Here is an 11,974-nt window from a genome sequence, read left to right as displayed (position 1 = left end):
AGAAGAAAAAAACAAGAAAGTGAGCCCCACCCAGATGATAAACACAGCACCAGAGCTGGACACACAAACCCCTTCTAGGGGTGGAGGAGGGAGCAGCTGGGCAGGTCAGGTGGAGAGGTGGGTGGAAACTGCTGGGGGCCTAACTGGGGTCTGTTATCACCATGAGTGTAAGAACCATCATTCTCAGATGCCTGCTATGTGTCAAGGTTGGGGTGTTTCAAAGGAATGATAGGCTTTAGAAAAAACCCTATCCCAGCCTATCCACCCAGCCACTACAGCTATTAGTAGTAACAGTAACTGCTATAGTTTAACGAGTATTTACTATGTCCTAGGCACTCACAAAGTAGATATAACTCCCATTTTACAGATAAAAAACTGAGGCTCATCAGGAGGCTGAGGCAAGAGAATGGCCTAAGCCCAGGAGTTGGAGATTGCTGTGAGCTGTGTGATGCCATGGCACTCTACCGAGGGTGTCTATCTCTACCAAAAAAACCAAAAAAAAACAGGCTCAGTGACATAAAGAATCTTGTGTCATAAACCACTGATTAAATACTGATGATAATTAGCATCACAAGACCTTCCAATTCACTGGGTTGATAAGATCCTCATTGTACAATGATGGAAAAAGGACAGTGATTTTTATGATTGGGGAGCAGTTGTTTCAAACTTTTTAAACAAAACACAATGTTCAGATTGTTACCTGTGTTATTCATATTACTAAATCATTTATTTTGACTGAATAAGCGGAATTGGTTTAGAGAGAGACACTTACTGTAACCTATTCTTTCAATTCGCAGAGATTTTTGTAATGCTCTCAATGTTTCTTTTTAGTGGGTGTGGAAGAGCCGGGGACAGGAAGGAAGGTGGGGTGTTAAAAGGCAAACATAGAAAAGATTCTTCATAAAAAAAGAAAACACGTCTAGAAATGATTGCTCCATAAACAAAACACGAGTGCACACAGCAATTTCATGTTCTTGTTCCACCCACTCGGTTGTTCTTAATGATTCAAGAACAGAACTGCCTGGGCAGATTTACAGGCTCTGCGTTCCTGACATCTGTGCGGAAACAAGGCCGTGTGTGTTCACCGAGCGCTTGCTTCTACTCAGGGAGAAAACACAAGCACCTTGATTTGATTTTTACCTTTACCATGACTTAAATTAAAATAGATGTAGTTTTTCTGTGATGTGCATCTGTGGGCTGTTAGGAAATAGAAGCGACCAGGAAAAGGACAGGGTAGCCTTGCAGTTTGAGGGTGGAATAGATGTGAGGATCACACAACGAACACCAACAATCCTATCTTTCTTCCACTCTCTCCTCTGTCAGAAACCCAGACACAGCATAAATCTTTTGCTGGAGACCTTCGGATTCTTTGGAATGGCTCTTTAGCAAATTTCTCTCCTGGGCCAGAGGACTGAGGGGGTGGAGGTGGGGGGTCCTTGGAGGGCACAGCCATGCTAGAGACCCCAGACTTGGGCTTTTTCCAAGGTTCTCAGTGGTCGTTTTGGAAATGTTATACATGTATTCTCTCTAGTTCCCTTTCTTTTAAGGAAGAGATTTGCTTTCTATTAGATATATTTTACAGATTTATAACTTCCTCCTAGCCTTTTTTCCATGGCCTTTGTTTCCTAGACTACAGACTGGTCCATCTCTTGCAGGTCAATTTCCCCAGCCTTCTTCCCCAAGTTAGCCATTTTAGAATCACTGGGCAGGCTGCGCCCAGGCATTAATAAACATACAATGGTACTTTTGCTACCTAATTAAACACAGATAATCCTGTGATTTAGAGTCTTCATTTCACCTCTGAGAGTCAGAGAGTAGGGAAGCACCTTGCCCAAGGTAACTGAGCTTGTCAGTAGGAAAAGTTGAGATTTGAATTTAGGTTGATCAGAGTAGCCCGGGTACCTGACACCCTCCACAGAAGGTCACTGTAGGGCCTTGGCTTTGTGTTCCTGCGTAGCGGAAATAAAAGAAATGCCAAATTTCCATCTTTTAAGAACCTGAGCAGGAAGGAGAGGCAAGTAAATTATGAATCCGGCATTTCAAAGTGATCTCAGTTTTTAATCAGTGCTGGTGCTAAAGGTTGGCTGTTATTTTAATGGGACACCAGATTCCACTCTTTGGGCTTTAGGCTTTAAACATATCTTTGAGGACTGGAGTGGTGGCACATGCCTGTAATCCTAGCACTCTGAGAGGCTGAGGGGGGTGGATTGCTTGAGCTCAGGAGTTCCAGACTAGCCCAGTCTGAGCAAGAGTGAGACTCTGTCTCTACTAAAAATAGAAAGACTAGCTTGGTGTTGTGGTGGGCACCTGTAGTTCCAGCTACTCTGAAGGCTAAGGCAAGAGGATTGCTTGAGCCTAAGAGTTTCAGGTTGCTGTGAGCTACGACACCATGGCACTCTACCAAGGGTGACAAGTGAGACTCTGTCTTAAAAACAAAACACTATACAACACAACAAAACAAACCAAAACAAACATATCTTTGGTGGCTGTTTTCATGTCAGGATCCAATCCACCAATCCAGCTCTGGTCTGGCTGTCCCATGACCTCAACTAAGACTCTTGGGGAAAGTAGAAAGGAAGAGAGAAAAGCAAAAGAGAGAAAGGGGTGAGGGCTGAGGAGATGGAAAGGTTTTTAGGTTATAACTTCTATTATAACCAGCTCACTTTATACAAACTCCAATAAATGTAAAATTCTAATGCTTTACATCATGCTACATTAATTTTTGGTTAAATCAGTGACTATAGATCCAGTTTTCTATTTTTACACAATGTTATTTCCCATATAGACTTCTAGGTATTAGTGATTAGGAAATAATTTTTTTGTATTTCATGATATTAGGGGATACACACGTCTTGTCTACATGCTATTTTTTGGCACAAATTGAGCCAGGGTTATAAGCATGCCCCCGTCCCAGACAGTATGCACTGTAGGCATTAGGTTGAATTTATCCACGTTTCCCCCCCCACCAGCTTGACTTAAAATATGTATTTAAAAAAAAAACAGAAAAGATGCTATTCTTTCATTTCTCCATCTTCTTTCTCTTCTTCAACACCTCCGATATAAAGGACATTATTACACCATATTAAAATTTCACTCCCATGTCCAGACAATGTTCTATCAATGTATTCTTCTGTATTTGCAAGCTGTATGTTCATATAGCCATGTACAGATACCAGGGAGCCCTGGTACTCCCTTCCCTACTTAAGTTTCACCACCACTGGCTTTCCTGTTAATCCACTGAAGAAAATTTTGCAGTTGAAGGGTAAATTCATGGTAACTGTAGGAGAATGCTGCAGACTACTTGTCACCTGTTTCTTGTGACTGCGGGAGCTACCGCTGGCCCTAAACTGCTGAGCTTCAAGAGAAATGTCCCAGCTTGATTTTCTTTTTTTTTGAGACAGAGCCTCAAGCTGTCCCCCTGGGTAGAGTGCTATGGCATCACAGCTCACAGCAACCTCCAACTCCTGGGCTCAAGCGAGTCTCCTGCCTCTGCCTCCCAAGTAGCTGGGACCACAGGCGCCCACCACAACACCCGGCTATTTTTTGGTTGCAACCATCATTATTGTTTGGCAGGCCTGGGCTGGATTCCGCCACCTTAGGTGTATGTGGCTGGTGCCTTAGCCACTTGAGCCACAGGCGCCAAGCCAATTTTTTTTTTTTTTTTTTGAGACAGAGTCTCTGTTGCCCAGGCTAGAGTACCATGGCATCACAGCTCACACTAACCTCAAATCCCTGAGTTCAAGCAAACTTCCTGCCTACAACTCCAGAGTAGCTGGGACTACCAGCACCAACTACATGCCTGGCTATTTTTTTCTATTTTTAATAGAGATGGGATCTCGCTCTGGCTCAGACTGGTCTCAAACTCCTGAGCTCAAGTGATCCTCCCACCTTGGCCTCCCAGAGTGCTAAGATTACAGGTGTGAGCCACCATGGGTCTGGACATACTGGATTTCAATTTTTTTTTTCTTTTTTTGAAGTTTTTGGCCGGGACTGGGTTTGAACCCACCACCTCTGGCATATGGGGCCGGCGCCCTACTCCTTTGAGCCACAGGTGCCGCCTGACATACTGGATTTCAATGGCTATATAGCTCCCTGTGTTTTGATATTGAATAGATTCAGGTAGATCTTTCTACAAGCAGGAAGTTTTACTACCTCAAAGGAAAACAATCCATTGATATTCTCCAGACCCAGGGGTATGGCTCTTCAGCTCCTTTTCCACTTGGTTATCAATTTCCATGGCTTTTAGGGAACTCATGTGAATAACTACCCAGAGTGGTTGCTCATTTCTCACAGCAATATGTGGAGGTGATGTTTATTTGTTCATTCATTCTTTTCTCCGATAGCCCGTGAAGAAGAACCACTGCCATGTTAGCCATAACAGGCAGAATGGCCCTTGAGTCACCCTCCCTATGGCCTAGCACTCGGAGATTGTCACTTAACGGATCCTCACATGTACCCAGGGGGTGTTAAAGAGTATTCTATGATAACTGGTAGTCTGGAGTATAAGTACGTGGTAACATTTAAAATTGTAATTGTTGTCTTTTGGGTACATTGTGTTATTTATGTGTGTGAATACAAGGCTTACAGAAGCCATACATGCTCCCTTTGAAATATTACAACAGCATAGACATATGTGATGCAGAGAGTGGGAATCCCCAGTGATCCTTTGATTCTATGCATAGAACAACATGGTATGTACTGTATTTTTATAGATGATGTCAATGTAAAATAGCACGAATCTTGTTCTGAATCTCAACTTTTTTTCTATGCATAATTAAGTGTATTTAAAATGATTTAAAATAAATTATGAGTCATACCTCAGCCTTTCTTCACCAGCGAGATGAAATGTGATGTGTCAAATTTGAGTTAAATCCATATCCTCTGTGGATGTGCTTTTGACTTACACATAACGAAAAGCAGGCAGGCAAAAGTGAGACGGTTTCACACACTGTATTGATGTTAAACAATGAGAAGGTCAGAGTAGGGAGTTGGTGTCAATATGTTCATCCTGAACTGCAATAAAGCTGTCCCAGCAACTGCAATCCCAGCTGCCATCTCCCCTCCTTTGGGCAAGAAATGCAGAATTCAGACCCCCCAACTCTTTTCCTGTTAAAAACACCACGCTTTAGCAAAGGGTTGGTTTTCAATATCAATATAGAGTAGGTTTCAAGTTTTAAAAACAAACCTAAGATTTCCACACCAGATAGAACTTTATTTGACAAAAAGAGTAAGAGATGACGCCTGAGATTTCTGCCACAGGAAAATTACTGAATAATTTGCATGAGTTGTCATTCTGAGAATTATAAAGTGAGGTTAGCTCTCCATTTTGTTTTCCAATATTTTACTGGGGGTGCTTTTCTTGGGGTTTTCACTAGCAGTTTTGCATGTTGGAAAAACGTATTTCCTCCACTTCCTTTTTCTTGCTAAAGAGAGAGCAGACACAAGCCACACAAAAAAGGTAACACTTCATTATAATACTGCACTATCTATATTCCATTTTTCCAACAGAAAAGCTTAGAATGGGGAATGTGCATTCTCCCCCAGGTTAAATCTGTTCTTCAGTTTGCAAATTTGGCAGCAAAGAAATAGCAGGGCTTTTTGGGACCTATATCCTGGAGACACCCTTCCCTTGGTAAATGAGTCCAGAACCAATACTCATTAGTCACGTTTCTGCTCCCCACTGTTAACACCAAAGTCGGGTGATATATGCGCCCTCCCGAATACAGGGAAGGGCTGAAGGGTCAGAGGAAGAGTCCACAATGACCTCGACCACCACAGGGCCTGCATATTTTAATCTTCCAGTCCCATAAAGTGTCTTGTTTAAAAAGTCATTTGGGGGAAAATTAGAGAATTAAAAAAATTAAGAACTATTTCACAAAGCAGTTCCTACCTATATTCAGTAGAACCCAATTTAAAATTTATAATGGTTTTTCCTTCCATTCCCAGAGTAGCCTGCCAGAGGCATCAGCACACATCTCTTGTAAATGGAGAAGGAGCAGCATTCTTTGAGCCACACTGGCACTTGCATTCACTTGGTGACTGGCAAGCTTTTCTGCGCTCTGAGTCATGGTCACTGTCCCTCAGAATAGGATCTGGGGAGCAACCTGAAGGGATCATGATAAAAAAAAAAAAGGATCACATCTTTGATGTTGGCTGGGATATGCAAATTCGAATGAGAATAGGGTGCCTTAGCACTGTCAGCGTGTGCTACATTTTATTTGGGAAATGAGACAAAATCTTCCCATGATCAGCCACTCCATGTGACATACCAACCCACACTCTGCTACTGACATTTTATCTCCCACTGAACAGCCCGGCTGTTGTAACATTTTCAGGATTCTTAATTTATGTCTTGCAGGATCTAAAATCAGATGGCAGGAACTTTAAGAAAATAACCAGTGTTGACAGGCACCCTGTACCTCAAGAAGCTGGTACACCTTTACTGCTGCTAAAAGTTGGGAAACATTCTCTACTTTCTTCATCCAAAACATGTCCAGAAGACAGTGGATGGAGACAGGTAGCTGTCCCAAATGATTTAAGTTCTCTTTCAAGCTAAACTCTATGAAAGGCTTTTCCTTCTACTCAGCATTTGTTAGTAAGTACATTCCTTGGTATGAAGGATTCCAGTTTTTAATTAGTTAATTAGAGTAACCAAGAAAAATTTATGGTAACTTAGATACTTTTTTTTTTTTATTTTAAGAGATAGGGTCTTGCTCTTGCTCAGGCCAGTCTCAAACTCCTGAACTCAAGCAATTCATCTGCCTCAGCCTCCCAGAGTGCAAGGATTACAGGCATGAAACGGCATTTTTTTTTTTTTTTAAATTAGAGATGAGGTCTCACTATGTTGCCCAGGCTGGAGTGCGGTGGCTATTCACAGGCGCGATCCCACTACTGGTCAGCATGGGAACTTTGACCAGCTCCATTTCTGACTTGGGCCAGTTCACCCCTCCTTAGGCAACTGCCCCCTCCCCCGCCCCTGTCCCTCCCCTGGAGGTCACTATATTGGTGCCGAACTTAGTGCATACACCTAATCAGCATAGCGCACTACTCCTGGATTCAAGCCATCCTCCTGTCTCAGCCTCCGGAGTAGCTGGGACTACAGGCATGCACCACCATGCCTGGCTATGGCATTTTTTTTTTTTTGAACTAAGAATCTTATATACAGTCAAGAACTATGAAAAAGGTAGATGACTCAAAGGTATTCTCACCAGTTTCACTTAGTGGAAGCTTTATAACTTACTGAACTGTTGATGCTCAGAACACTAGTGAGGAAAGATATGATGATGATTATGATTCCTACCTTACAGAACTGGCCAATGGGGCATATAAAATGGAAATGATTAATCTCAAATCACTCACCCTTGGAGAGGTTAAGACTCGAACCCAAATCATGCATTCTTTCCATTATATCACAAGGATGCTTTGTAAAAGCAGCAACTTTGGGTTGGCTTGTATGAATCTGCTGAAAACTTTGCTCTCCAGGGTATAGCAGTGCTGAATACTTGGAAGATCTTGGGCTTAGACTTGCCAAAGCTAGGATGCTGGTGTACACCCTCTTTCTGGAGGGTTCAGCCTTGATCCTCCTCTTCTCGGAATGGATTTATATCACTTACCTGTAGTACAGTGCTTAAGAGTGCAGATTCTTGAGCCATATAACTAGTTCTTCTGCTAAACAGTAAGTTACTTAGCTTCTCTGGGTCACATTTTCCTGTATTGTAAAATAGGGGTAATAATAGTACCTACCTTACAGAATTGTTGTAAAGATTCAATGAGTTTATGGAAAATGCTATATAAAACTTAGTATCATCCATTAGTTTGCTACAGGGACATGGTTTCCTAAATGCATTATAAATGTATCTGTAACATGCTTGTGACAGTACCTTGCACGAGCTTTAAAAGATATCTTTAAGTAGGGCAGTGCCTGTGGCTCAAGGAGTAGGGCGCTGACCCCATATACCAGAGGTGGCAGGTTCAAACCTGGCCCTGGCCAAAAACTGCAAAAAAAAAAAAAAAAAAAGTAGAAATGAATACTATCAGAATTGAAAGTGGTCATCTCAGATCTTTCAGGCTTAAGGTCAAGACTTTGCGAGTGTTTCTAGTCACCTCGCCCCACCTCATTTATCTAAAAGAGTAGAGGCCAATAAAAAAGGATGAGTAACTACTTCTCATACAACTCAGGTTAAAGTAGAAACCAATTCTTAGAAAGTGTGCAAAATTTACCTCCTGGTGTTATTTTTATTTATTTATTTATTTATTTTGAGACAGAGCCCCTCAAGCTGTCGCCCTGGGTAGAGTGCTGTGGCATCACAGCTCACAGCAACCTCCAACTCCTGGGCTCAAGCGAGTCTCCTGCCTCAGCCTCCCAAGGAGCTGGGACCACAGGCGCCCGCCACAACGCCCGGCTATTTTTTGGTTGCAGCCGTCATTGTTGTTTGGCGGGTGCGGGCTGTATTCGACCCCGCCAGCTCAGGTGTATGTGGCTGGCGCCTTAGCCGGTTGAGCCACAGGCGCTGAGCCCTGGTGTTATTTTTATATTATTGGGACGAAACTTCCAACAACCCTTCGTACTAAACAGGCGGGGCTTCTGAATTTTCTTATTTGCTCCCATTCCTAAGTTGTCAGTGGAAGCCTGGCGACCGGTCCATACTCCTGGGAACACTGTGTAAGAGCGGGTTGCTTCAAGAGGTGATTTAGGCGGGGAAAAAATTAATGAGATTTCCAGCAAGTGAAGTCTGATAAAGGAAGAGATGCCTACAACCCAACAACCAGGTTAGCTCCCTGACGAGACCTACTGTCTTTGGCAGCTCAGTTCTGACGGCCCCATCCTTAACTCAGTCCCGCCCCTTCCCCACCCACTCCCGCAGCAGGCCCCGCCTAGGACCCGCCCCCACGGGTCCTCCCCAGGGCCTCGGACGCCGGGCTTAGTCCGTGGGGCGCTTGCGCATTCTTGAGACGTCGTGGTTTTGCCCGAATAGAAATAAGAGAAGGAAAGAACGTCGTTTTTGCTACAGACCCCGCTACAGTGTGTTTTTGTACTTGCTTAGGGCTAGTTTTGTCTTTAGGGGTCCTGAGAACTCGGCTTCTGATTCTTCAATGTGGCGTCAGAGGCCATGTTTTAAATCAGGCAATCTCCAGGTAGCCCGTCTCCTGGAGCAGGGTCCTTGCGCTGAACCTTGGGACTACAGCGGGGGAGGCGGGGTCCTTTTCTGGAGCGGTCGCGTAGGTAGTGGATGCAGGGAGCCGGGCTCCGGGCGTCATGTATTACAAGTTTAGCGGCTTCACACAGAAGTTGATGGGAGCATGGGCTTCGGACGCCTATAGTCCGCAGGTACGGGTCACGCCGTATCAGCTTCCACGGAAGGAGCGGCTCCCCGAACTCCCGCACCGGGCATTCCCGGCTTTGGAACCGGGGAGGCTTCTGCCTGCGGCTCGGCTCGTTCGTTCGCCTCGCACCTCCCGGCGTCTCTCAACAACAGCTCGCTGTGGTTACTGAGACCCCTTTTGGTGTAGTTGCTCTTCTGGTGGGTTTGGCCCGGCGCAGAAGTTCGGGCTGGCATTCTGCAGGGGTCAAGGTGACCCCGGGATCGTTGTTTGAGAGAGATGGCTCGTGGGGTCTGCAGGGCGCAGAATGTGACCCACCTGAGTCCGAGGTTCGACCTTTTTCATCTTTGAGGAGGTCCGGTTTTCGGCCTCCCCTGCGTCCCTTTGTCACCCCTTGTCACAGCCCAAAAGACAGCCTCACCCAAGCACAAGATTGGAGAGCGAGGATTATGGCACCTGGGGAAGCTAAGGGGGGGGGAGGGGCTGTATGCTCCGGATTGAGAAATTTAACGGGTTCCTTCAAATGGCTTGGGAAGTTATCTGCAACAAGGTTACACTTTCCCAACTGTAAAATGGTTGACAGAGATCCATTATTTGGGTGGTCTGAAAAGTATTCTAGTAATTGGAGTTTCGTCCTCCAGCTTGTGTGTTCTAAAGATGAGGGATTTTAGAGTCCCAGAGAGATCTGGGCTCAAATCTTGGCTTTTGTCGTTATGTGTGACTTTGGCCAAGTTACTTAATTTATTTTGAGCTTAGTTTCATTCAGGGCAACTTTAGTACACAGTTAAGTGTGTGTCAAGTGACTAGCAAGTTTTGGCTGGTGGCTGGTTCTGGATAAGTGTTGGCTATTCTCTAGAAGCCGAGTCTGAGGTTACATTTTATTCATTCCTCAACCTCACAGTAGTGTGAGAAGGCTCAGTGAGATGCAGCTGGACTGGAACAGTGAGGGGTCTAGGCGGGCTCTGTTATCATCTCCTTTTTCTGTGAGATACTGCAGAGTGCTCAGGGGGAAATGTTTAAGAATGATTTCAATCCAGGATAAGGAGGGCAAGTTTTTTGGGAATGGGGATGGCGAAGAATTTAGGGTTTGTAAACGTTGAGCATGTGATAATATGTCACGCCTAGCAGCAACTGGGTTTTAGGTATGGAGTTTAATAGAGACTTGTGGGCATAGTAGAGCTGTAGTGGAGAGATCACCTAGGGGGGTATATAGGGAAGAAATGTGGGACTATAATTAGTTTACAGAAACATGAGAGTGGAGAAGGAAAATTTATCAAAAGAATAGTCCAGGATTAGACAGGAAACCAGTGCGTTCACACTGGAACCAAATTGTTTTGAGCTGTAAGGAAGGAATGGTCAGTAGTGTTACAGTAATTTCTTTTTCAGATTATGTGGATAAATAGCCATTTCTGTAACATTTAGTTTTATATAGTTTATTTTTCAGTACATGGATCTTAAATATTATGGTTTGATGAGTTTTAAAAACCACACGCACTGTTTAATATCTCTCCAGCAATATACAGTACATTACCCCTAGGAAGTCCCCTATCCTCCGTCCTGTCCAGTGAGTCCCTGTCCACCTTTCTTATTCCGACTTATATCACTGTGGATAGTTTTGCCTATTTTTGAGCTTCAGGTAAATGAAACTACACAGTACTCTTCTGTGTAAGGCTTATTTTTCTAAATATTAATCAGGTTTCATTCATAGTACATATATCAGTAGTTAGTCCCTTTTATTGTTTTGTAGGGTTTAATTGTATGAATTCATCACAGTTTATTCTGGCGGTGTTTATAGATGTTCTTTTATTAGAACTTTAGCATAGTCTAGGTTTTGTTGCCTAGTAAGGAAGAAGTAAAATTTTGGACTGAAAATTGACATAATGGAATAAAACTGGCACTCGGTAGATATTGCCTTGACATGTGTTTGATATAGACAGTTTCAGATTTCTAGAACCTTTTGAATTGAGTTTCCCTTGAGGATTCAAACTTCTTAGTTACTTAAAGATTGCTTAAGTTATGTTGAAAGAAGTGATACCATGTGGGCTTTATAAATTGTAGATTTCAGAGAGATTGTGACAGGAACCCTTTCAAGGAGGTGCTCTGACTTTGGTAATTATGAGTACTTCAACTTTTCCTTTCTTGGAAACAGCAACTGTAAAATGAACATATTTGTAACTTTAAGTAAAGTGAATAACCTAACATGCATTGAATTGCCTAATATGGAAAAGCTTATTCTGAAATAATAGCACAGGTAGAGATTTGTAAGTCAACTTGATGGCAAATATTAATAGTTGTTCAGAGGGTATTTTCCAGTGGTTGTTTGAAAAGCATTTCTCTTAACCTTTTATGTGTCTTTCTTCAGAAATAAATTGAGGCCAATAAGCACATGAAAAAGTGCTTACCATTAGGTTGACGCCCCTGTGAGTTACGGCACCAACCACATACACCGAAGGTGGTGGGTTTGAGCCCAGCCTGGGCCAGCTAACCAACAATGACAATTGCAACAAAAAATAGCCAGGCATTGTGGCGGGCACCTGTGGTCCCAGCTCCTTGAGAGGCTGAGGCAAGAGAATTGCTTGAGCCCAAGAGTTTGAGGTTGGCTCGGTGCCTGTGGCTCAAGTGGCTAAGGCGCCAGCCACATACACCTAAGGTG

The 11,974-nt window shown here is 43.6% G+C and overlaps 1 protein-coding gene and 1 pseudogene across 1 annotated transcript in view; one reads left to right on the top strand and one right to left on the bottom strand.

The window, feature by feature from the left end:
* Positions 1 to 3,011: 3,011 nt before the first annotated feature.
* Positions 3,012 to 3,272, bottom strand: LOC100963085 (annotated as a pseudogene).
* A 5,903-nt stretch (positions 3,273 to 9,175) lies between these two features.
* Positions 9,176 to 11,974, top strand: part of LOC100962771 (cytochrome c oxidase subunit 7A-related protein, mitochondrial) — a 13,927-nt gene continuing 11,128 nt past the window's right edge. The window contains exon 1 of the mRNA XM_003787873.3: positions 9,176 to 9,328. Within this exon, the coding sequence (XP_003787921.1) occupies positions 9,257 to 9,328 (72 nt within the window). The 5' untranslated portion in view covers positions 9,176 to 9,256. The remainder of the gene's footprint in view (positions 9,329 to 11,974) is intronic.

The sequence above is a fragment of the Otolemur garnettii genome, unplaced genomic scaffold, assembly GCF_000181295.1.
Source record: "Otolemur garnettii isolate 467f Iridium unplaced genomic scaffold, OtoGar3 scaffold00024, whole genome shotgun sequence".
In the NCBI taxonomy this organism is placed as follows: domain Eukaryota; kingdom Metazoa; phylum Chordata; class Mammalia; order Primates; family Galagidae; genus Otolemur; species Otolemur garnettii.
Note: the sequence above shows the minus strand (reverse complement) of the source record. Positions and strands in the feature narration are given on the sequence as shown.